Source organism: Maniola hyperantus, chromosome 15 (assembly GCF_902806685.2).
Source record: "Maniola hyperantus chromosome 15, iAphHyp1.2, whole genome shotgun sequence".
Classification (NCBI taxonomy): domain Eukaryota; kingdom Metazoa; phylum Arthropoda; class Insecta; order Lepidoptera; family Nymphalidae; genus Maniola; species Maniola hyperantus.
This window is the reverse complement of record NC_048550.1, coordinates 9,388,714-9,415,686: the sequence shown is the minus strand read 5'-3', so window position 1 is coordinate 9,415,686 and position 26,973 is coordinate 9,388,714. Positions and strand designations below refer to the sequence as shown.

Genomic DNA, 26,973 nt, shown 5'->3' with positions numbered 1-26,973 from the left:
AATAAAATATGTCCAAGATCTTACCTTTAGGACACACAAAGCTCGCAGAAAAATAATGAATTTCACACTGGACCCTAATAGATCTAGTAAGGCCATAGTTATGCGAATAACCCATTGTGAGTGACTTTCGTTGTTGATCGGTATCCAATAATCGATTGACTTGCATATGTCAAATTTAACATTATTAATTTTGTAATCAACAAAATTTTCGCAGCTCGGTGTTACGAGAAATTGCAAAATTTCTGTGTTGGCATCCATGAGTTCTAAAAAGCGTACAAAATTTTAAGTTAATTTACTAATTTAGTTCACGTACTAGCGTACTTCATCGGAGCCGCATTGTCCCATGTCTCTGTCCCTTTCTGTCCCTCAGGGGTATCGTTGGCTAAAGCGAGTAAGATCGCTTACAACAGTCGTCCGCAATATCGTAGAGTGCGGGCAATTGTAATCCATCTTTTTTCGTTAGTGAACGATTTTCTATGCGACAGAAATGAATAGAGATACTGGAAAAAACGGTCCTGCCCTTATGTACAAAAGACGGTCGTCTTTTGTGTGAAAAAAGGCTAGACCGTTTTTGTCAAAATATATGTCCGTGCAACACTTACGCTGCTAGCCTCTGTATAAAAAGCGTTTGAAGAGATTATCGATGAAGTAAAATGACTCACCTAAAGCTGCTTGACCATCGCGGAATTTCAAGATCCAACACAAAGCTTTGGTGACCTTATTGCTCACGGTTGGATCCTCGTTAAAAAGATGCTCCGTGAGGCACGATATCACTGTTTGCGCAAAATACTGCTTAGGATTCAAGTTTAAAATTTTTGTTGTATCCATGGGTGGTACTGTCACAAGCGTTTTGATGTCATAAGTACCGATTTCTGCTAGGCAGTTACAAGCGTCGATTATGATCTGAGGGAATAGACCAAATTCATTATTATAAATGTTTTTTAAGTGAAAGGAATATGAACCTAATCGAGCGAAAATAAGTTCTTCGCTTCGCTCGCTATGGAGTAAAACATACCAATTTTTTTTGAAATAAATATCTTTAAACGGATTTACCTTCTCCTCGGTAGCATTTTTCAGGATGTTATTCAAAGAAAGAATAACTTGATGTACTAAACTAGTTTGACAAATTTCAGAAAAACCGTTTCTATTTATATCTGCGTAAAGTCCTTTCACATACTCTCGGTTTTGTTTCAAAAAACTATACATTCTTGAAAGGGTGTCGTGGCTGAAAAAGTAAAGTGATTACTGGATGTCCCATTGGACAAAAAGAAAGTAGAAAAGTTACTACGCGGTCGAATAAATCTTATTGAGATTTCTTCAACGCCATAACGTTGTGGTACAAATTTTATTACCTTGGGTTAGACAAATTCAGTGTATAAGTTTTAAGTTTATGCTCAAAATCGATTCTTGAAGAGCTGGGACAACTTTCTTCTTCTTTAAATTCAGTTATAAATTTAACGAAATCAACGACATCCGCGCTCCCAGTCAAATAATTCTTCATATCCTCTGTCAGGTATTTCAGTAAAGATCTGCATTCTGATGCGAATCCTTCCTCGGTTTTGATGATTAATATGGAGACAATTTTAGGCAGAACCGACGTTTGAATATTATCGACACTTTTAGGCGATTCGGTTAAAATTTTCGTAATAACCATCATCAGTGCATCAACGAATATTTTGATCACTTCTTTACTTTTTGATCCTTTAATGCCATGAGCGATACTGTCACAGGCCAAATTGCATAAAATGGCATCTGTCGTTTGACCCAAGGGAATATTCTTGATGAAAGAGATATAAGCGTGAAGATGCAGGACTTTAAACTCGAAAACGTGCTCATGCAACGTATTGTTCCACAATTTAAACAGAATATTTAAAATGACCAATGGTTGGTGTTCGCACATATACTGCATAATATTTTCATTGATAAGTGCCTAAAATAAAATAAAATAAATAAATAAATAAAACGTTTATTTTTCAATCATATAGTTACACACATACATGGGTTTGATCTTGAACAATTAGTGCTTAATATTATGAATGTTACAAGATCAAGAACTGGCTATCCTAGCTAGATTTTTAGATCTGTGTTAAGGATAGCCAGCCCTCTCCCTCGGTTATCTAAAAAGTAATAAATAAATAAATTTTTTGTAGAAAGTTGTTAATCTATAACGTTTTACATTTAAATAAACGTATGAACCTAGATTGTTGCAAAGGAAATCTATGGGTGTGTGTGTGTGTGTTTGTGTGTGTGTGTGTGTGTGTGTGTGTGTGTGTGTGTGTGTGTGTGTGTGTGTGAGTAAGTGTAAATGTGTAGGGGTGGGTTATGTGTATATTAAGTAATGTTGTGTAAGTAAATTAAAATAATAAATAATTAAAAAATAAATAAATTATATTTATTTCTATTCACTTTAGTTATTATTATTTATTGAGAATATAGTAGATGTACTGATAGATTGTAAGAAATCTTCTGTTTCGTCATAAGATTTATTCAACAAAAAGGATATAACTTTCTTTTTACACTGAGTAAGCGGCAACTTAAAGATGGGTAATTCTGCATTAATCTTATTATATAGAAATGGGCCAAGATAGTAGTAGAATCGCTTTGTAAAGGCTAATTTAGGCGCACGTAAGGTGCAGATCTTATCTTGACGCCGCTTTTCAATATATCTGTATGGAGTATTTTTGTGCTGGTGTATAATTATATTTAAAATAAAAAGCTTTCTGACACTAAGGACGCCACAATCCTTATACAATAACGTAGTAGGAAAGAGGATAGGCCGAAAAGTTGCCACCTTTAGTATAGCCCGCTGAGCAATTTCAAGGGGCTTTAAAATAGTTTTAGCAGTGCCACCCCAACATGTGATGCAGTATAGAATTATTGATTGGCAAAGAGCATAATACACATTACGGATCACAGTAGAATTTGCAATGCTTCGTAGATTTTTGAAAATAAAAATTAATTTTCGCACCCTGCTAGTGAGTAAGTCGACGTGGTCTTTAAAGTTTAATTTTTGATCCAGAACAATACCGAGATATTTAATTTTATCAGTAGAAGCTATGGAGTCACAATGACAGTTGGCATTTAGCCTATTGGAGCAAGAGTGAACTTTGATGGTTAAAGGAGTTGTAGGCTGTGAATTAGAACGTATTGAGTAGGTCATAAATTTGGTTTTGGTAACGTTGAGAGTTAAAAAATGAGAAAGTAGCCAGTCGTGGACAGTGTTGAAACCAAGTTGAGCGGCTTTTTCAAGTCCAGTCCAAGATTTAGCATGAAAGGTAACTGCTGTGTCATCGGCGAAGGAGACTATTTGGGCATTTGGAATTTGAAGGTTGCAGAGGTCGTTGATAAAGACAAGAAAGAGAGTCGGGCCAAGTATGCTACCTTGCGGGACGCCATAAGAAACTGGTAGCTCATTACTCAAGTTATTATCGATTTTTGTCGTTTGTGTTCGCCCAGTAAGGTAGCTACGGAAGAATTTCAATTGATTACCACGAATACCCATTCCTTCTAACTTGACTAAGAGAGTAGGAATGGGAACTGTGTCAAAGGCCTTCGCAAGGTCCAAGAATATGGTTAGAACTTTGTCACGATTATTTAGATGGCTAATAACGTTATTTGTGAGTTCGAGAACAGCATCGTTTGTACTTTTATTTTTTCTGAACCCGAATTGTTGGGTGGAAATCAAGTTGTAGTGCTCAAGGTAATGGACTAGTATTGTGCAAACCAAACGTTCTAGGATTTTTGACAGTGCCGTAAGTATCGCAATCGGCCGGTAATTATTTATAGATTTTTCATCACCACTTTTGAAAATTGGAATTATAATTGCCTTTTTAAAGGCTGTTGGAAACAGACCTAAAGCAAAACTTTGATTAAATATGTAACATAGAATAGGGGCCAAAATTTGTGAGTATCTTTTTAATATTATTGGAGGAATCCCATCCCAACCAGTGGCAGCGTTAGATTTCAACGATTTAATAACAGAAATAACTTCCTCAGTGTCTGTTTGATCTAATACAAATGAAGACAAACAATTAACAGAGGTCGAGACTGTTCTAAAAGTTGTAGTTGCTGAACTTTGACTAATTTTGTCAGCAAGTTCTTTGGCTATATTTACGAAGAAAGAATTAGCATCATTACAAGATTGAAGAGTAGTACAGTCAGAACTTAACAATTGTGGGCTGTGTTGTTTAGGTTTTGAAGTGAAGCATATTTTTTTAAGCGTATCCCACAACTGTTTTATATTATTTCCTGCTCTATCTATTTCTTGTGAGTCATATAAGCGTTTCGCTTTTTTTAAAACCTTAGAACAAAAATTCCTGTACCGTTTGTAGGTAAGTTTAAGGACTTCATTATCTGGAAACTTTTTGACTTGTTTATGCATCGAATCTCTATTTCGCATACATCTTAATAACCCTTGGGTAATCCAGGGTTTTAAGGTTCTCTTTTTATTGGGGAGTCTTAAGATAGTTGTATTTTCGGAGATAGCTTGGGTCAGTGACTTAATAAGACAGTCAGTAGCTTTGTCAGGATTTAGTATAGTATAAATATATGATAAATCTAGTTTACCAATAGCTTTATCTAAACTTTCGTAGTTAACTTTTGTAAGTGTATTGTATGCTGAAGATGTGCGTATATGTTTGACAAGGGCTATTAAAGTTGAAAAATGATCAGTAACAGAAGTATCAAGAATAAGCGTTATAGCTGGCGTTTTAGTACGCAGAATGACATGATCTAGACAGTTGTTGCCTCGCGTTGCTGAAGTGTGGGCTGGTAAATAGCCATAAAAAGCGAGCGTATTAAGGTAATCTTGAGAACGAGAATCTATAAAACCGGACTTGATGTCCAAATTTAAATCACCTGTAATTACTACTGTTTTAAATTTGGCAAGGGAGCTAAGTATGTTGCTAAGAGCAACAATAAATGTATCAATATTATCATTCGAGGGGGATCGATAGATACAAAGAATTGCAATGTCGTAGTTTAGTTTTATAATCAATCCTGAGGCTGAAAGTTGAAAATCTGGCTCTTCAATGGTATGTTGTATATCAGCATCAATAAAAACGACAACACCGTCACTCTGATTAAGGTGCTTAGTAGTGTGGCGCGTAGAGTAGTTTTGAATGGCTGGTATAATTTGATTATTATTACACGGTAGCCAGCATTCAGTTAAAACTATGATGTCATTATCAAACATTAAACGCTTTAAGAGTGTTAAAAAACTATTAAAATTGCAATTTATAGATCTAATATTTTGAGCTAAAATTTTAAGATATTTTTCCGGGTTTTGTAGGTAGGTATGTGCTAGTTCAGGAGTAGATGTGTAAAATCTAAGTTTAATACCAATATTATGTTGAAATTGTTTGAAGAAAAGGTATTTGGCACCATTATTTGTTATATAATTTTGGCTAAAGGACTCGCAAATTAAACAATGGGGGGAGAGTAATGAACTAGAACTTAGATCCTACTTATTCTTATTATTCAAGCTTATTATTCAAATCTTTATGGTTCAAGATAAATTATATCAAGTATCCCAGGAAGCAGTTTTTTATTAAATAAAATAGCAATGTAGATTTGGCTAATATTCCCCTTTCCCCTCCAACTAAAAGTAAAACTTGTGCTAGAAGTAATTTAATTTGTTGTTAAGTTAATTTGAATTAAACCCAATTTCCGGGTTGAGAAGTATAAGGAGAATCCGGCAATATAATTTATTATTAAAACAGTGTCGATTCAGTGAATTTAAAGCAAATCTTAATATGATTTGTGACTTGGCGACATCCACTTTTCTTTGGATTGAATCTTCTTGCGGCCTAGTCTGCTCATTTAAATACACATACTAGCACATACACAAAACAGCCCCCCAATTGTGTAAGAATAACCATTTCATGGCTATCGCAATCGTCAAGAATTCTGCCCCTTGATTGGCTGTGAAAAAATGTAAACAGCGAATCAACCAATGGTTATTCTTACACAATTGGGGGGCAGAATACCATTAATACCGATCAGGCAAATTGCTTGATTTGAAGGTGATTTTGCACATGTTGAGTACTGACTGAATAGGTCACTTCATGGTTCGGACGACCCAAGGCTGTTTTGATCAACCACTGCAGGTCACCGAATAGCGCATTTCACTATGGACCCCAGAATGGGAAATTTCTGTAGAGGTGACGCAGTGCGCAGTGTCGAAACAGTGGGATAACTCACTTACCCCAAAATATTTGAGTATAGCCGAAAACACATTTGGAGAATATGTAAAAGGGTCAGCATTGTCGACAAGCTGCACGCCGTAAAGTTCAGAAGCACCAACGCAATCTCTCACATGCGTAGCAGATATCAGCATTATTTCACCCAAATTTTCAGCGAACAAATTACTCCATTTCTCTTTCTTTAGAATCCCACTTGTTAGTTGAAACATTCTATGGGCATTCGCTGTTTCTCTCGAACTGAAATGTTCCGCGTCTTCGAGTTTGTACTTTTCAATGACGATGTGAGGCAAGCACAAGGCGATTAAGTTGCAAAAGCATGCCTGAAAAATAATAAATCTGTTTCAACTTGAAGTCAGGTGTTAATTTGCTTAAACAAAGGAAAGTTTAATGCTCGCTTTACATAATAGCTATTCAGTAATTTCATTCTAGCGTTGAACTTGAAAGGACAATATCGCTGTCCACATTTTCGGCTTTCTATTCATTTACAGGACTGGACTGGATTTCTCACTAGATTAGTACTGTACTAGGCGTAAATGTTGTTGACATTATTAGAGTAGTTTATTTTATTTATCCAGCTTAGGATTAAATCATTAGAATAGTAGGTATGATATTGAAAGCCTGAGAACACATTAGGTAAACTATAAAAAAATATGCTTAATATATGCATACATAATTTACCTCAATTATTTTTTCAGTAGACACCGAAGTTGTCTCTGTTACATATTTTAAAACGTTACTATCGGCCACTATCCCGTTATGGCTCCAAAGAATATCGGCAGGAACGAGCCAATTTACATGATTTGCTAGCAGGCCATCCATGTCGTCGAAACCAAACAAATACAACGGCAATTTTTTAAAGTTAATGTTTTCTTTAAACCAATATTGTAGTATTCGCAATACATTGTTTTTCATATATACTTCAATAGTATTATCTGTAACCACTTCGGTCAGCATGTTTAGAACTTTTTTGACCATATGAGCTTCCATCGGTTTTTCATTTTGAAATTTTAGTACTTTTAATATTATTTTGTGTATCGCCGACTTTTTGGTTTTGCCTAATATGAAGAAAGTATGCAAAACTGTGGATGTTCTGTTAAGTTTTTCGTCTTTCAGTACTGTTTCATTATTTTCAGCTACCTAGAAAAGACATAAAACTTCACAACTTTTCAAAATCAATAATTTATAAACATATTCTAGTTTCTCAAAATACTCACGTCAATAGTAAATATGTTCAACAAATTCTCGGCCAGAAGGTATATATCGGAGTCGGAAAAATGATGGCCTAATATGCTCAGGAGATGGGAACAGTACAATCTAATTTTGTGTTCACTATTTTCCACTATTTTTTTTAAAAGTGTCTGTTTAAAGGAATCAATGATATCCAGATCATGAGTACCGTTCAATTGGATAATTTTCGCCAAACATTCGTAAACTAAAGCGGCGACATTTGGTGGGTAATAGTTCTCGGAGCACCGTTGAAGATAGCTTTTTATCATGATAATACAATTCTGTCGGATTATATCGTCATTCTGACTCCATATTCGCTCGAGCATTCCAGAAAGTATTTCAAGCAAACGCCGTGTGATTTTTGGGTTTCTGAACAATTCCTTGCACATATTTAGCATCAACCCAAATATTAGTTCTGAAAATTTAATTAATTTATGAAATAATCCTATCAAATTTATTCGATTGTGGTGACTAACAATCAACGAAGAGTTTTATTCAGTTAAAAAAGCATTAAAATTTAGAATTAGGAATATTATTTGACGGTAAAAATTATTACCTAAAGGTGGTTGTTCCACTGTTGAATCATTTAAAATATTAATACAATGGAAGGCATATTCAAAATTTGTGGTAAATCTGTACAAATCCCTGTCAAGAACACATTTAAGAACCTCATCTGTATAGCTGCAATGTTTTCTGCAATATGCTACCAACACATAAATGCAATTCTGTTTTAATCCAATTATATTAAATTCGTCCTCACTTTCTTCACAATAATCATCTTCTAAATTTATATTTTGCTTTATGATGTCGTTAAGACAATGAAAGCAACTATCTCGGATGTGGGAACGAATTTCGACATTTAATATTGGATCGTATTCTTTTAGAAGCATATCTTGAACACCTTTCAGAAGTAAGACTTTGTCTCGTATTTGTACATCACTTTTTAAAGTTCGTGTTAGTGTTTCGTATAGGATTTTTAAGGCGATTTGAAATTTGGTATAAAGCGACATTTCCTTTACTTCAGTGTTTATTTTAAATTTGTACTTTAGGAGTGCATCGAAAAATATAATTATAATTTGTACATATTTGATATACTCTATTAATTTGAGATTATTTGCATCTAACTGTAGTGTATTATCAGCCAGGATTTTTTCAAAGTATACCTGTATCACATTATACATAACAGAATTTATTTCAACACTCTCTACATCATTTTCGGTGGCAACCTTTGCTATTTCAGTAATCTTATATTCGAAATCGCTATACAATATACTATCATCGGTGGTATTAAACAAAACCTTATAAACATCATTGTGGTTTAAAATATCACAGTTCGATTTCAGGGGTATATTATCATTTATCAAAAGCCTTAACAAAAAAGAATTTAAATTCGAGATATCTATAGAAGTTACACTCCCATATTTTAGCCACGCAAAACATTTTTCCCTTATGTCTGTATAACACGATTTCCTGTAGAATTTGTGGAATAAACAATTCAGCGTTACTATAGTATGATCATTTACTGGCATCCCTTTTTCAATGTACGGGACTAGTAATGGTTTCACGTTTTCATATTTCAATGGCACTAAATGTAGAATGACTTGCAAAACTGAATGTATGGCTTTTTGTGCTGCACTGGTGACTGCAGCATTTCTGAAATAAATATTTGTCATTCAAGATAGGAAAATGAGGTGAAATGCACTACACTATGTGCCACGAAAAAATAATATAATCTTAGGTCACGCCACCTCTCTTAATGAGCTTAGCTATAAAAGCTGAGCGCGCGCGAGCACTGGGCTCATTTCGCTACTGATTTTTGTGCTGTATTCATCGTGGTCTGGTTTGAATTATGTTTTTCTTTATTACTGACTTTTACTTTTTGTGTCTTTCGTGTTAAATTTTGTTCCAATCATTAAAAGTTTGATAATTGTAAAAGTATTTGGTTTTGTGTTAATAAATTGTGTTTTTTTAATTGAATTTTACTTCTGTACCTAAATATAAATTAAATTAAATACTAATCGGAATCCACAAGGAAAAAATGAAAGCGCAAGGGGTAAACCTATAGATCGGTTAACAAGAGCTGATACGGTCACAGTACTCAGTACGGTCAGTATCTGCGACACAGAAAGAAGCGTAAAAGAAATACGCTGTGGGTAGGTACATCCTTATAATCAACAGAAGTACCCCAAAGATGAAACTAGTTTCACGTAATTACCGCAAGTCGGTTTCAATGCATCAGTGACGAGTGATTGATTTGTGTTGTGTGTTCTAGGCCTAATGGTTCAGGTTTCATAGTGTGTACAAAACATTCCTTACCTTACACACGTATTCCACAGGGGTAGGAAAACACTGTAATTTCCTGAATCGACATCGTCTGAGCCGGATAGGGATAGCATATTTTTTATCGTCAAACAAGTTAGCTCATCTAACCGTTCCCAGTTCACATTTTTTTTTGTATCTGATATAGTTTTCTCTAGAACACCTATTAGCGATAAATACTGGATATACGTAATAGATTGACCGAAATGTTTTACGTACATTTGTATTATTCCAACCCTGTAAACAAAATAAGAAAGTATTTAGAAAAAATGTTTTAGGGCGACATGAATCTTTTTCTCGTAGAACTTCTGTAGGGTTAGTAGTTTTAAAGTTAACTGTTATTTTTTTAATGTTTTAAATTTCTTTATTTCAACCAAATAATAAATATACATTTTCCGCTTGACATCCAGAATCTCTCTTGAGACTATTTAACTCTTAACCCTACAGAATAGAGAGAGAAACTCTCTGTCTATTCTGTAGGGTTAGTATGAGATTTTATATCTCCTATGAGACGAATTCGAACGTTAAAACACTTTAATGTCAGAGTAAAATGGATCTAAAATTCATGCTTTCAATAACATCAAGATTTATTTCACCAGATTTAAATAAAATGGACAGCAAACGAGCAGGCCGGTCACCTGATGTTAAGTAATTACCGCCGCTCATAAACATTTGCAGCACCAGAGTAACCGCCAATGCGTTGCCGGTCGTTCAGGGGTTTGTTGATCCGGCCCTTAAATAACCCCATGTTGAAATCTAGTGGAAACACCGCCGAAGGGAGTTGGTTCCACAGTTTGCATGTGCGTGGAATGAATTTCTAGGTTGGCGGGATGTAAAATCTCACACTAACCCTATGAGCGGTTTCGCACTGCATCCGATCTGAATCCGCGAAAATATGGATATAAAAAAACCCGGATCGAATCCGGATATATTGCTTATGCACTAATCCGATCTCTGATCCAAATCCACGCTATTACATTATCCGAGGTAATGCGAAAGCGTTCGTACAAACAGTACGAACGGTTACTTCGGTCGGAATTTCTTCCAAATTGGAGACTCACGGATGACGGAGAGAAACCGGATGACAGAAGTCGGGTGTAATGCGTAAACTACCACACAAATAGTTCTAGGACTACTTTGGAACGTATTTTCACGGATTCGGATCGTATGCAGTGCGTAACCGCCCTTACAGTTTCAATATTCATGGCATGTTATATTACTTACCATGGAACAGGGTTAGCCCGAAGCTGATCTTCAATAAGATCATTAAATGATTTACTTGTGTTAAAAGATAATCTCAGCTTTTTTGCTGAAGGTACTGCCTCATCTACGTTCTCTTTTTCTGGCGTATAATTAAAAATCTGTAAAAGAAGTAAGTACATAAGTTGTTCCATACATCTCTTTGTGCCAGAAAAAAACACATATGGTGATTTTTTCAGATGGTTTGGCAAAAAATATGTAAAGCATTTTGCATACAGTACGCGGCAGAAATTAATATACGAGTACATCGACATTTAGGAGGAGATTGCAGATTTTTAGAGCGTTGTCCCTGTCATTGAGACGGACAAAACGTCATATAGGTATGAGTGACAGAGACAACGCTCTACAAAGCCGAAATGTCATTCTAAAGGCCGATGTACATTATTTTCTGTCGCGTACTGTACTCAACTTTTAGCACACTACAAAAAGTAAATGTCAATAAAACAGTTATTTATGGGAAAAATACAATTTTAAAAGCTTTGGATGGTAACAGATCCAGACAGATCGTAGCAAACTCAACATGATGAATTTGAGATAAAGAGTTACAGTCGACGATTGATACTACAAAAAGTAGAGAAAATGGATGGATTGACGAAATTGTGAACATCATCTAGTCTAGCAATGGGCGATTGTTGCAAAAAAACAATCAAATGAATCGAACAATCGATTGTCGATTTATTCATTTTGACAAAAAAATCCCATAAAAATCGAATCGATTGTTCAATTGTTTGATTAATTCATTGCTAAGTCTACAGTCTTGAACAAATAAATCTAAAATCTGAATCAATTGCGCAATCGCATATAATTTTCGATTCATTCGTACCAGGACCCAGACCCGCGCGGCAAGTAACAATTGAACCAGGGGCATGCGCAGCTTTTGCAATTATTGAACAATGGAAAAAAACGTTTGTTTTTGACTGTTCAATTGTTATCGAATAATGCGATTGTTATTCTAATGAATGGCCCATCGCTAATCTAGTCTAGTAATAAATACCTGATAAAAGGTCGATGCAGCGACATGATAAAAATACTCGCAATTCATCGAATTTTCGTTCTTTTTCCGCATTTTTTGCACGTAATTGACTTCTAAATAGACAATTTCCAACATGCTGTGCAAATGCTTGTTCCATACGTCCCAATTAAACGCTAAAGTGCCATTTGAATTTTGTAATCTGCCCCTTGGCTGATGGATGGCTATTGCAGTTTTGAACAGCTTAAATAATAAGGACTGGAACAACAGAAAAAAAACCGGTCAAGTGCGAGTCAGACTCACACACTAACATACATACAACGTACATAACACTAACATACATAGCACTAACATAAGAAATAACACTTTGTTCAGTTTTCCGTACTACAAGTCTCGCAAATTGCTATTGCGCTGGAACCATGCCTCATTAACATCGAAATGACGTCATTTTGACGTCAGCCGAAATAAAAATATACCATCAGCTCGAAACTTCAGTCTAGTGCTGACGTCACTAAAATGACGGCCACGCACATTAGCAATTTGCGGGACTTATAACATGTTTCGTACGGAAAACTTTAGGCTCGTTGGTCACTCAAAATGGTTAACGCCCGCTGACTTTTTGTCTTTGTCATTTGTACGGGATTATGTAACAGAGAGAGCCCTATATTAACTTCTCTCCGTGTATGCAAAATAAAACAACCTTACCTTGTTTTTCTCCTCCATACTTGGTTCGTACAGCTTCAATAGCGATGGTAAAATACTTTCACTGAATTCACACATTGTGAGACGAACTTCTGTAGATAGCTTAAATGAAAATATAAGGCTGTTTGAACACAACAATCAAGTTTAAAACAACACACATAACATAGTATTAAATATATTTAGTTTATTAAGAATGTATACTTCCATACTAATAATATCATAAATGCGAAATGTTTGTCTGCTAGCTTTTTACGGCGAATCCGCTTAACTGATTTTGACAAAAGACACAACGATAGCTTGCGTCCTGGGGAACGTCATAGACTACTTTTGTTCCCGGAAAATCAAAGTGTTCCTACAGGATTTTCAGATATAACCTAAACCCACACAGAAGTCGCAAACATCTATTTGGTGAAGAAATAGCTTAGGTACATCCCGAAGACGCATATAGGGTATTTTTTTATCCCAGAAGATCATCTAGTATTCATCATCATCATCATGAGCAACCCCTCGCCAGTTCACTACAGAGCACGTGTCTCCTCTCAGAGTGAGAAGGGTTTTGGCCATAGTCTACCACGCTGGCCACGTGCGGATTGGTAGACTTCACACGCCTTTGAGAACATTATGGGGAACTCTCAGGCATGCAGGTTTCCTCACGATGTTTTCCTTCACCGTTAAAGCTAGTGATATTTAATTAAAACGCACATAACTCGAACGAAAAGTTAAGGTGGGTGCCCGGGATCGAACCCCCAACCTCCGATTAGAAGGCGGATGTCCTAACCACTGGGCTATCACAGCTTTTATCTAGTATTATAACTATATAAATAAAGGAAAAAATTACCGTTTCAAGTACCGAAAGCACAATTTTAATGACAAACTCTTGCACTCTTTTGTCAAGTAACACTATGTTGCAGCATTTCTTGAGCGTTAATAGGGAGTCCCGCAGCGCATTGGTGAAATGGCAATAGGCGATGGCGTTCTTTACAACGAGCCACAGGAGCCTTATTTTGATTAGGTCGTCCAAAGTACGATTAGAAAGACATGCGGTCATGGCGATATCTAATAAATCTAAAAAAAATCCATGATAAATTTTTAAATACAGTAGAAACTCGATTATCCGGCCCTCGGTTATACGGATTCGCGATTATCCGGACTACCAACCGAATATTGTTCGGCCAAGTGCGAGTCAGATTCGCGCACCGAGGGTTCCATACTCGGGTATTTTTTCCGCCATTTTGTACGATAAATCAAAAACGATTATGCATAAAAATCTGTTTTAGAATGTACAGGCAAAGCCCTTTCATATGATATCCCACTTGGTATAGTTATCTTACTTTGAAAATTGAAAATACTATTATAATGAACTAGATAATATGCACAAAACCCGCTTTTTAAATTTACACAGCAGCCATTTTGGAATTTGTTTTTATAGCAGCAATAGATAAACCTACACATACCTACTGTGAGAATTTTCAACTATTACAGTGCAAATAAACTATAACAAATAAAATAGTGCAAAAAAAATGTTTACAATACAAGAATTTCACGATTTTATCATCTCAGAAGTATTTTACTTACTCTCCCAAACAGCTGGTACTATAAAACCCAGATAGTTATCAACAGGCAGAACATGTTTGTATAGTAAACTTAAATATGCATCTCCAATAGCTTCCCTCATTTGTCTGTTGTTCAGCACATGCAAGCATGCATCCATAATTAGTTTACACTTAATATAAGCTTGACCTAAAATAGGAATAGGTTTTATTTAATTTTTTTCTGCATAAGTACACCTAGTGGCTCAGACATTTGCCTCATATAAGTCGCGGCACGTATAAGTCTAGCGCTGAACGAAACGTGGACGGGATAGCTGCGCATGGGTACTGTTGCGCACGCAAAACAATTAACTTTAATTAATTAATAGTATTTGGCTATTATTTAAGCAACAAATTTAATTTAAAAAACAATAAAAAATTTATTGAACAACAAAAATTAACAGCAATAGCAATACAATTCAGAACGCGACTGTACACTGGAAGTGCGTGGCTATCCCCTCCACGTTTCGTTTAGCGCTAGACTTACGTGCCGCAACTTATACTCGGGGGCCCAGGGTTCACTTCTGGGCATGAGTCTATAATTTTTCCAACTTATGTGTGTTTTAAGCAATTGATTATTATTTTAAAAGTTTTGTACTTAGTTCACTTGGAAGGGAAAAGGAAAGGCAAAAAGATATTCTTTAAACTATAAACACTTGTATAAATACATGAACAATGGTGTTGTCAACTAATTTTGTAAGTTTTACTCACCAATTAGTTATGTGAGTAAAACTTACAGGTGTAATCACAGCCTATAAGTATGCTTGTAAGTTGTAATACAAGCTGCAGGACGAATAGTTTACCTTTATTGGCACCAGCAACACATGAATGCAACAGAGTCGTACAAAGAGGTACTGTAACTTTATCAAAACTCTTTGTATCATGCTTTTCAGTCTCCTGCAAAGGAAAAATAGATAACTTTAGTTATAGTAGCTACAAAATCTGTATATATAAAATTCAAAGTCCTGACTGAATAACTGACATATATCAACGCACAGCCTAAACCGCTGGTCCTAGAGACATGTAATTTGGAGGATGTGTTCTTTGTAAAGTGTAGGTGTCCACTAAGAAAGGATTTTTCATTATTCCACCCCTAAGTGGGTCAAATGGGGGTTTGAAATTCGTGTGGTCCACGTGGCCAAAGTCGCGAGCATAAGCTAGTATAAAATAAAGTAGTATCTTTTCTATTTATTTATTGACAAAGCAAACAGGTTACAATTCAAGCCAATTTAAGAAAATGAAAAATAGGTATTCTACATAGTTGTAGATCCACTTAGAGGATAATGCTAGATGCTACAGCTAGTGATACAATTAATATGATAATTACTATGTCTTCAAATTTTAAAATATGAATGTATGGGCTTTGCCTATCTCGAGTCATAATATATTTGATTGCAATACATCACAACACAATTGTATGTCTATAGATATTAGATACATAGTAATTATATACCTTTATAATAAAATCATGGATATCACCAAATACATGATTCCAACTATAACCAGACTTCTTCCGAGTGTTGCTGCTTAGCAACGCAGGCACAGCATTTTGTGTAAGGAAATCTTTTAATATGAATGCGCTTTTTTTTCTGTCCGTGAAACGAACAGATGTCAAACTGGAACATGTTTGTCTCACAGTATCTTCTAAAGACATGTTTATGATTATTTAAAGTCAGGTATCATAAGACTGTTAGGGATACTGCATTATACAATCTGAAAAAAATCTTAAATATTACTAAATATGAAATGTTTTTTACACAGAAATCATTGATTAAGATATAAGAACTGTAAAGATGTTATTTATTAATGAACAGAGGGCATACTTAGTAAACAATAGGCTGCCCACTCTACTTTATAATCCTGTTTCCACTAGCCTATACAATAAACAAAAACCTTGTTATAAAGTCTTAACAAGTTATATGACACATAGTCAGGCCGTGTGTACCTTATTTGTATATGATTCGACTAGTTTAACACTTAATACTTTGTTTAGCAAACTATAGCAACTAGTGGAAACAGTTAAAATGAGTAGTTCCGTAAAATAAACGTAAATGAACACTGTATTATAATGTCATTGAAATCCAAATGCAATATGCTTAAATCTCAGGCATATAACGTTTGGATTATTCATTTATATTAAGTTAGATAAATCATAAATAAGTTTTAGGCGTGGATAGTTTATTAAACATGTAAATATTGTGTAAAGAAAGGTCCTGGTTGAGGTGTTTACTGACAACAGATACATACTTACAGAAATTGTTAAATCTATTATAAAAAAGAAAATATAATGATCGGATTCTGAAAATTCTACTATACCTGCGAAAATTCAAAATTGGGAAAAACCAAATCAAAATTGAAAATTCCGGCCGCTGCCGCTGGCGCAAAATTCTTATTGACAGTTGACATTGACATTTGAGTTTTTTTATTTTATTAGTTTTCAATAGGTCTGAATTCTAGCTTTATAATTGGAGAGTAATGGAAGATTTACACCGTGCGTGTAACCTGAAGTCAACCACAAGACTGTGCAAATCTGGGAAAATTCAGAAATTATCTTTCAGGAACAAATATGAAGTAAATGAGTATTTACAAAAAAACCGGAGGGCTGGCAGTTACCTCGGTCAGCATATTAGTCTGGCCATTCAACGAGGTAACGCTACCAGCGTTCTGGGCACCCTGCCTCGTTGCGGTGGTTTAGATGATATTATTTTCGATCTATTTTTTACGTTCATATTATAATTAAAAAATAAATACCATCTAATAGCTGGTAAACCATACACGTCGCCTGGTTCTAGGGTTCAAGGTTCTAAGGCTGGCAATACACGTCAGGTTTTTCCCTCCAGTTTGCCAGTTTGCATCCTAGCGTTGGCTCTGAGTGGACGTATAGTTGTGGTTCAGATAATGGAAAAATTATGATATTGAGCCGCTTATTGTAACTTTTTGGTTGAATTTCAATATATACATAGCGAAATGCCATTTTTATTAATTACATAGATAATTATTATGAAGGCTATTCGGGCAGATAAACACATTAAAAAAATTTATTCTATTGAACTTTTACTAGTTCTTTTGAATCGTCAAATGCATCTACTACCTACTGGTTCGGAATGCCTTTCCTACCTTAGAAGAACCAGCAAGAAACACGGCAGTTCTTTTTGCTCCGTACACATGCACACGTGACGTGTATCGCCGTGCCTTCAGGTAACCTGACTGTATCGGACCTGATGAAAAAACCTGACGTGTATTGCCGGCCTAAGGGTTCTAAAATAAAATCTCTATCTACGGTCTCTGGTCACGTCAGTGATGTGAACGTCACTGACACCACAGAGTACTTTGTAATATAACAGACCATTAACATATAGGGGTCACTGAAAATTAAAATTTGTTATAGGTAGCTGTAAAATTTGGTAAAATTTAAATTATTGTTGTATATTGTAATTTCTAATAAGAAGGTTCAGTAATTACACCATGGAGACCGAAAAAGATGTTATTAAGGAAACCATCAATACTGAACCCATGTTACAAGATCCATTGTACATAACCTTACTAAGTGTGGTCGTGCTTTTAGTTACTCTCCGTAAGTTATATAGGGATAAATATGCAACTATTCTATCCAAATCTCATGTTTATTGATATTGAGTGTAAAATTGAATTCTTTCTTGTTTTTTACAGTATTTTGGTGGTTTTTATCGTCACGTCGCCATTTGCGTCGGTCGGTGTTATTCACCGGTCTTTCAGACGCCGGCAAGACATCCCTGTTTGTTAGACTTGCATATTCTGAATTCAGGCAAACGTTCACGTCTATGAAAGAAAATATTGAGGACTATGATACATCGAATAATGTAAGTGAAAGTAACATCTAAAAAAGTAGGTATAAAAACGTACGTTTTTTATAACACCAAGCACTGGTGTCATTGACTTATTGGACCCCATTTTGGTAAAGAAACAGATAATGTCACTGTGAAATAAATCAGATCAACAACTATATTATATTTCCGAGCATGTACTTACTACCTACTGTTATTATAAATATTTGATGTAGTCAACATAATTGTTTTAAATAAATGCTGTCATTGAACCTGTGACCCTGAACAAAAATAAATCAAATGTGCTGGGTTCCCAGATACTTTTGCATACAACTCGAATAAGAGAAAGAGATTTCAACTCTTAGGTTTTACTATTATTTTCAGAATTAGTAATAACTATAACTGACTACTTAACTCCTCTCTGAGGAAATCAAAAGTCCAAAATCTGTCACCCATCCAGTTACTGGTTTGGGTCAATGTTGCTTAGCTATCACAATCGTTGATATGCATAATAGACCACATACATGTGTAACATGCATAATAACACAAAAATGTGTAGTGTTATAACTATTAGCTTATTATAGGTAATGCATACATTTTGAGATCTCACTCACCATTTTAGCTCTATGTGTCTACCGTCATGTTGAAAGTATGACTTTAGTCCATAATCTAAAAGGGAACCATACTTTTGACAAGACAGTTGACACAATATGGAGCTAAAATGGTGAGTGAGATCTCAAAATGTATGCATTATACATAGTTTTACAATTAGCAGGTACATACTGAGAATATTTGCCATTTGCTTTCAGAAAACACTGAGGATTGTAGATCTGCCTGGTCAAGAGCGCCTCAGGAACAAGTTCTTTGATCAATATAAACACAGTGCTAAAGCCATTGTATATGTTGTGGATTCTGTTTCTATACAGAAGGAGATTAGGGATGTGGCTGAGTAAATAATTCTTTTATTTTTGTTCATTAATCAAAGTCAAATTATTTATTCAAATTGGGTACCTTTGTACACTATGGGCAGGGCACATAGTTTGTAAAACCGTATATAATAGATGGTGGGGTCCCAAGGTGCTGGAATGGTGACTTCGCACCAGAAGACGCAGAGTTGAAAGACCCCCTACTAGGTGGACGGACGACATCAGACTAGTCGCAGGAAGCTGCCGGATTCAGGCGGCGCAAGACCATGGCGTGTGGAAGTCCCTACAAGAGACCTATGTCCAGTAGTGGACATCTATCGGGTGATGACGATGATGATGATGATGTGCACTTTTTGATTGTCAATTTTTGAATTTGTAAGATAGTAATGTAATGGCGATATAATTAATTACATAAACTTAAAGTAAAACTAAAGCTGCAAGGGTTCCAAACGTGCCCAGATCTGAGAAGAGCTCATACCAAATTTTATAATACTGTAGAATTGCATCATCAACCCATCGTCGGCTCACTACTGAGCACAGGTATCCTCTCAAAATGCGTATGCTGTAATGTACAGCATTGGTTTTTGTTTGTCTAAAACCATCTTCGCATTATTGCCTTTCTGATGAAACTGGTTTGGGGCACATCGGTTGAATGCATGATTTCAAAGTCTATAATGGACATACTTGGGTAGAAACATCTTTTGTGTTTTATATTATATTACTAGCTGATGCCCGCGACTTCGTACGCGTGGATTTACGTTTTTAAAAATCCTGTGGGAACTCTTAAATTTTACAGGATAAAAAGTACCCTATGTCCTTCCCCGGGTTGCAAGCTACCTCTGTACCAAATTTCGTCAAAATCGGTTGAACGGTTGAGCCGTGAAAAGCTAGCAGACAGACAGACACACTTTCGCATTTATAATATTAGTATGGATTAAGAAGTTTATATTGGATAAAGTAACTTTCTAATTTTGAAAGAATTATTGAAGTTGGTTTAGTAGTTTCAGAGCATACTGATTACAAACAAACAAATAATATTAGTACATATAGACTAATCTAGTCAATTATATTTATAACATGCTTTTGTCTCATCTTACAGACATAAAATGTTTATTTCTAGATACTTGTACACGATACTTGTGGATCCTGTAATTCAGAGGAACTGCCCCCCTCTACTAATTCTGTGCAACAAGCAAGATCTACCAATGGCGAAAGGAGGGCAACTCATCAAGAGCTTACTTGAGAAGGAAATGTAAGAGGTTTATTATTTACTAATACCATTATGAAATAACTAGGCAGTTGATGCCTGCGACTTCGTACGCGTGGATTTAGTTCTCTAAAAATCCTGTGGGTACTCTTTGATTTCCCGGGAAAAAAGTAGCCTATCACTCTCCAGGTCTTTAAATATACCCATGCAAATAATCACGTCGATCCGTTGCTCTGTTGTGACGTGATTGAAGGACAAACCAATAAACAAACACTTTCGCATTTGTAATATGGGTAGGGGTACTGATTTTTAAAATGTTTGTGACACACAAACAAACAAGACTAGACGAAACTAAGAATACATTGTTGACGTAACTAGATTAAGACACTGACTTAAAATTAAAGAAATGGTCAAGTGCGAGCCTGAAGAAAATAAGAAATAGGTTACTCTGAAAATTTTAACTACAAGAAATGGGTTAGTCAAAGTCAAAGTCAAATGATTTATTCAAAATAGGTAATAAATTATTCTTTTCGATTGTCAGTTGTTGGATTTGTAAGATATAGTGGTGATAATTATTTCGCAAACTTAATACTAAAGCTACGAGGGTTCCAAACGCGCCCAGGCCTGAGAAGAGCCCACAACAAACTCAGCCGGGTATTCTTTTTATTATCACCCCTTTAAGAAATCATAAATTAACTATCACAAAGCCGTTAAGCAACCCATTCCCAAGCTTGCTTATCATTTAAATAATCCTTTACATTGTAATAGGATTTTTTCAATTAGTTTACGTTTTATGAAAACTTTGAACTTGTTAATTGTGAAAATTTTAACTACCTATTACGGTTCACGAAGTCCATCCTGCTGGTAGACAGACAGACGGACGGACAGCGGTAGTAATAGGGTCCTGTTGTAGGGAACTCTAAAAATGAGTTAAAAGAGGACTATTCAGGCGGCGCAAGACCGTGGCGTGTGGAAGTCCCTACAAGAGACCTATGTCTAGCAGTGGACGTCTATTGGTTGATGATGATGATGATGATGATGATGATGATGATTCTGGTTTTGTTCACCAGCTCCTCAATTTTATTGTTACAGAAACCTAGTCCGTGTGACCAAATCCAGCCAGTTGGAGTCAGTGGATCCTTCTCAGACCAATAACATGACATATCTCGGAAAGGCCGGAAAAGACTTCGAGTTTTCCCACCTCAGCTGCAAAGTGGATGTTCTGGAGAGTTCCATAAATATGGGTGATCAAGACGATGATCCCATAGAAATGCAGGGCATACATGATTGGATTGCCAAACTGTAAAAAGTATTCCATAATAATGGAATAAACTCATTTTCTGTCCTATGTTCTCATTTTTTCCTAAAGCCAAGTGTCTACACTATACCCTATCTACGGAAAGAAATTAGCATAGCGCCCTCTCTGTTACGTAATCCTATACAAATGATAAGAGGCAAAGATCTAAGTGGGAGTTAACCATATTGAGCTACCAACCAATCACGAACATTTTTTCAAAAAAACATTCGAAATTCAATTGGAAAACAAAGTTCCGTTTACGACGTGTTCGTTCGTGGCTTTAGTTTTAATTTTACGTAATCAATTATTATCAGTAAGACAAAAAGAGTACTGCAGTACCTACTTTGAATAAATGATTTAACTTTGACTATAACTTTTTTCCGCGGATAGGGTATATACTAGCAATAAAACTTGCAGAAGTCAGATATCATTATCATGTCAAACTCTAGTTGACTTGCCTCGAGTCTTCACACAGTGCAAGTGACTTGCCAAAGCTTCTGCAAGTTTTGCTAGAAGGCACTTGGCATAATAAACGCTTGAAGACTTAACATGCGCTAGACATGAGTAATTTGTAAGACTTGATTGTTAAATTTATGCATTTTGAACCTATTTTTGTAAGAAATATTTTATGAATAAAAACGTTTAAAATAATATAACTTATTCTTATTTAAATTTCCAATGATTTTCCTACCGTTGTTCATCACTATTACTTTCTAAACAAGTACAGTAGGTACGCGGCAGATAATAATTATGTAGATTGGTTTCGTAAAGCGTTGTCTCTATCGTCGAGACCGACAAAACGTCACGTCGTCGTATTGAATGAATTCTAGCTGAAGGGATCGCTCGACCATAGGGTAGTAAAGGTACGGCGTTACACCGAACGCATTGTAAACTCGGTAGATGTGACCTAAGTCATGACAATCGGGGAGGGAACGCCCCGCACAGCCCCAGCGCTAACCTGGTGCAGGCGAGCGTGTGGGTGTGCGGGGCGTCCCCCGCCTCATACCCCGATTTACATCTCGACCTATCGCTGTCGCGGACTTGCGAGAGTGTTCAACCGAACTTTCAGGAATAGGATACTTTTTATCCCGGAAAATCAAAGAGTTCCCACGGGATTTTTAAAAAACCGAAATCCTGTTAAATGTCGCTATGTACCTACCTACCGGTTTCTAAGAGGAACTAACATCCAGGTGCAGTGTATAGTTTAGATATGGCTATTGATGTTTTTAACCCTCTAAAATGGCAGTGACAAAGAAAGATGGCCAAGCAAAATAATTACTGAAACATGACTCGGTATAGCACGACTAAAGCAAATAAATGATTATCTTAATTGTTATTTTTGCATATTCATAAGTTATCGACAGTACCGACCTATTCAATAACGTTTTTATCGGATATCGCGAAAGGGGTGAAAGGTTAATTGAAAAACGTAACAATAAAAATATATTGTCGAGCGATATTTTGAGATAGTGCAAGGTGCAAATATGCATATTCATGACTGTCATTATTTCGTTGCTTTAACAACGAATGTCCTACCCTTTCATCGATTTTTATTAATTAATCATTTATCGTGTGCCGCCTCTTTAATATTATTTTTCTACAGATACATAGGTATACCTAAGTAGGTACGCGACAGGTTGAGATGGCAATCAGGTTATGAGGCGGGCGGACGCGCTGCAGTCCGCACACCCGCGCCCGCACCATGTTAGCGCAGAGGCTGTGCGGAGCGTTCCCTCCCCGATTGCCATCTTGACCTGTCGAGGACTATAAAATAAATAAATAAAAAAGCAGCATTAGCATTATTTCGACATTTTGTCGATAGCATTAGTAGTTACTGAAATAAGCAGTTGTGACGGATGGATGAACAAACAGCTGAAGTCACAAACGTTTTATAGCATTTTGAGAAGGAACCTTAAAACATGCCATGAGCGCGTTGATGTCTTCTATAGGGAAGTAAGAGCTTTCTTATACAATGAACAAAAAGTTTAATGTGATATACCTAATCTGAGTTTAACGTAAAACTAATTTTATTGCGTATCTGATTATTAAAAGTCTCCTTTAGGTAATTCTTATAATAGCAGTGATAGCCTCGTGGTTAAGGCGTCGGCCTCCCGCCTCGTATTCGTGGGGTCGGGGCTTTGATTCCGAGCACGCACCTCTGAGTAAACCTCATCCGGAGTAATGTGTATGATAAGCAAATTAAACATCACTTGCTTTAGTAGTGAAGAAAACATTGTGAGGAAACCTGCATGCCTGAGAGTTCTCCGTAATATCTGAAAAATGTGTAAAGTCTGCCAATCCGCACTTGGCCCGCATAATGGACTATGGCCAAAATCCTTCTTATTCTGAGAGGAGACTCGTGCTTAGTGGGCTAGCGATGGGTTGGTGATGATGATGTTTAATTATTACATCCAGTAGATCGGTAGGTAAGACAATATATTGTACCTACGGTAAAACCAAATAGTATACTAATTAGTAGCTCTAATTTAGAATACCTGCATCGGTTAATGGTTTACTGACCTGCCCCCCGATTGTGTAAGAATAACCATTTCATGGCTATCGCAATCGTCAAGAAATTCTGCCCATTGATTGGTTGATTCGCTGTTTACATTTTTTCACAGCCAATCAAAGGGCAGAAATTCTTGACGATTGCGATAGCCATGAAATGGTTATTCTTACACAATCGGGGGGCTGATATTTGTTTGCAAAAATACCTAATTACCTCAATGCAATTGGAGGCAATTACTTTTTTTTCTAAAGTGACTTGTTCACGTACCAGGAAGACGTGCAAGCATAATGAGGCAACGTACATCGACGCAATTTATGAACATTACCAAATGCATCCCATTACGCTAAATTATGATTGCATTCATTACTCGGAAGATAAATGAAGTCACAATCGAACGTTTCTGTGTTCCGGATGCAAGTGGGGTGAATTGATGTATTGCTTATAATGCGAAATTGCTTAATCATAGTGCTTTTGAATTGGTTATCGGTTCTTGATACTAAGAGCGGTTACGCATCCGATCCGAGTCCGCGAAAATACGGATATAAAAAACTTGGACCGAACTCGGATATTGCTTACGCTCTAATGCGATCTGATCCAAATCCAAGTTATACAATGGAATTCTTTGACATTATGTACGTCATACCTCCGATTTGAATCCGAGGCACATCTCATGCTTGAGAATTTTCCATAATGTTCCCAAAAGTGTGTGTGTGTGTGTGTAGATTATGGCCAAGTTCTTTTGATTCAAAGACGGACCCGCGCTCAGTAGTAAGCTTGCGATGCGTAGGGCCTTCTTACTAGGTAGTAGGTAGGTAGGTCTTTTTCTTCTTAGGCACCACAGTTTTGGTATACCTTATACCTACTAGATTTTTAGTTGTCAATTCAGCTTCGGCTCGCTTGACAATCCATCTCCATTATTCTCCCTGAATGACGGGTGCCTCTTTTGTACACTCCCTACCTACCTAAGTATACTTGGCATGCATTTTTGACGTGTAAGTATATCTACTTAACTTACTTATGTATGTATTATTGGTTATGTTCCCACGGTAAGCTTTAATAACAACCTACCCACGCTCATAGCCGAGCAGCTCCTGTCGTCCCATTCATTCGCTGTGGGCACAAAGGAAGGAAGCCTGTGACGTCGACAAATTCAATGTCCACACAATGTGGCGTTTGTAGCATTGAAAAATGGAAGAGTTAATTCAATCACTTTCTCTGGGCACAATTTGTATTTTACAATAGATTTAATATACAATACACAACAATCAACTATTTTAAATAATAGAGCCGTGGAGCCGTGATAACCTGGTTAAAACTTCCGCCTGCTATTCGAGAGGTAGGGGTTTCGATCCCGGGCACGCACCTCTAACTTATCGGAGTTAAATTGGATGCAAACCCATATATGTAAACTGTATTGGGGGCGGAGGTTGACTGAAAGGTGGCAAGCGAAACCTACCTACGCGAAGAGTACGCGTTGTTGAATGCTTGATCTAAAATACATAGGTACCTAAATAACATATTATATCTAATATGGGAGGCAATCAGTCAGCTCCAAACTATTTGCCTAGTGAGTAGAGAAAATGTAATAAACTGTTAAAAATATACTTAGCAAAGCTAGCCTTGCTTCATGACCTATTACTTATTTCACTGATTATGACTAACTTGAAATAAAACATCGTCGTTTACTGCGATAAAACAGCTCTCTACTCTGCATAATTAATATATTATAAACTTTGTTTATCTTGCATATCTAGACAGGTAGATTACCTTACGTTTCTCCTTGCTTTAGCACGTTTTAGTGGTGAATTAACCTTTATCAATGGATCTTAAACGGCGGGTTAATTATCTCGATCCCGCGGTTGGATGGCAGGTTATGACTTCGAACGTACAAGTAAAACTGATCGCACATTACCTGAAAGCTGAAACTGCGTTGTCTGCGTCATTTGCGCCGAGCACGTCTTATTATTTAATGAAGAATAATATTAAAAAGTACACTCGTCAAAATACATATAGGTGACTGGTGACGTCATCAGTAGCCTATCTCTATCATACCTTTGAAAACTACTACCATTACAGAAGTGCTTTACAGGAGGATTTAATATGTAATGGTAAGTACTTATTACTTATCTGTACATTAACCTGGACTAGCGAACATTGTATAACCCAATGGTATAACCATGTCGTTCTTTTTGTCATTTACTAAATTGGCGCTGCCGCTGCTTTTACTGTACCCAGAGATGAGTTTCTCTCATCTTTGACTGTACCTATGTCAATAATAGCATTTTCTCGGGAGTTTTTGACGGTGCACCTTCATGGCATCGTGCATCTGATTGCCCATATCACTTTGATATGCAGTGTGTACGATACGATAAGCAAAGAAGCATCAAAAGTTGGTTCGCGTGTAAAATAATTAATAGGCGTTCAGCTTTAAAGCCGCTCGTAACAATTTTTCATACCACTATTGCTACCGGATGGGCAGGTACATTTACATTACTTTACACGCAGATAAGATAAGTGTTTTTTGTACGATGTACGCCTCATAACTTTAGATTTTTAGTGCGACTGAAAAAAAAGTTAGCACTGTTTCAACAATAATAATTCAAATTGAATTTTACAAGTGAACTAGTGAAGATTATGATAGGGAGACTCCTCCTCCTTTGCAGTAGGAAGGGTACGGCTGACGGACAAAGCTCGTCATAGGCCCAAGCGGCATCACTAAATGAGGCTTTCATTCTCTATTTTTGTCGATTTGAAATTTGAATTTATCCCTAAAGGAAATAATGAATCAATAATGTTATTTAGAGACCAATAATCAAACTATGGTTAGGGATATCTGAAACTGCATTGTGTGCAACTCATGTGATATAAGTGCGAGCAAAGCGAGCGTGAAATATTTTCCTTAATCTTATAAATATAATTTTTTAGGTCTCCAAATTGCTCTAAATTTTAGCGTTTACTACT

The 26,973-nt window shown here is 36.2% G+C and overlaps 2 protein-coding genes across 2 annotated transcripts in view; one reads left to right on the top strand and one right to left on the bottom strand.

The window, feature by feature from the left end:
• Positions 1–16,653, bottom strand: part of LOC117988679 (serine-protein kinase ATM-like) — a 33,577-nt gene extending 16,924 nt beyond the window's left edge. Inside the window, exons 1-17 of the mRNA XM_034975846.2 lie at positions 16,587–16,653; positions 15,724–15,983; positions 15,074–15,167; positions 14,257–14,421; positions 13,520–13,746; positions 12,685–12,783; positions 12,004–12,237; positions 10,974–11,110; positions 9,747–9,986; positions 7,987–9,083; positions 7,418–7,845; positions 6,882–7,340; positions 6,206–6,523; positions 1,353–1,930; positions 1,054–1,225; positions 663–903; positions 25–263 (exon numbers count right to left, since the gene is read on the bottom strand). Coding sequence (XP_034831737.1) covers positions 25–263; positions 663–903; positions 1,054–1,225; positions 1,353–1,930; positions 6,206–6,523; positions 6,882–7,340; positions 7,418–7,845; positions 7,987–9,083; positions 9,747–9,986; positions 10,974–11,110; positions 12,004–12,237; positions 12,685–12,783; positions 13,520–13,746; positions 14,257–14,421; positions 15,074–15,167; positions 15,724–15,924 — 4,929 coding nt within the window. The 5' untranslated portion in view covers positions 15,925–15,983; positions 16,587–16,653. The remainder of the gene's footprint in view (positions 1–24; positions 264–662; positions 904–1,053; positions 1,226–1,352; positions 1,931–6,205; positions 6,524–6,881; positions 7,341–7,417; positions 7,846–7,986; positions 9,084–9,746; positions 9,987–10,973; positions 11,111–12,003; positions 12,238–12,684; positions 12,784–13,519; positions 13,747–14,256; positions 14,422–15,073; positions 15,168–15,723; positions 15,984–16,586) is intronic.
• Positions 16,654–17,600: 947 nt separating this feature from the next.
• SrpRbeta (signal recognition particle receptor beta) lies at positions 17,601–22,153 on the top strand. Its single transcript, XM_069503310.1, has 5 exons — positions 17,601–17,844; positions 17,940–18,109; positions 18,883–19,022; positions 20,120–20,251; positions 21,299–22,153. The coding sequence occupies exons 1-5, from the start codon at positions 17,736–17,738 to the stop codon at positions 21,510–21,512; spliced, it is 765 nt and encodes a 254-aa protein (XP_069359411.1). The 5' UTR covers positions 17,601–17,735; the 3' UTR covers positions 21,513–22,153.
• Positions 22,154–26,973: the final 4,820 nt, after the last annotated feature.

Coding starts and splice junctions, on each gene's coding strand:
- SrpRbeta (XM_069503310.1), top strand. CDS start 17,736: ATGGAGACCGAAAAAGATGTTATTAAGGAAACCATCAATACTGAACCC. Junction 18,110..18,882: donor ACTATGATACATCGAATAAT/GTAAGTGAAAGT, acceptor ATTTGCTTTCAG/AAAACACTGAGGATTGTAGA. Junction 19,023..20,119: donor GAGATTAGGGATGTGGCTGA/GTAAATAATTCT, acceptor GTTTATTTCTAG/ATACTTGTACACGATACTTG.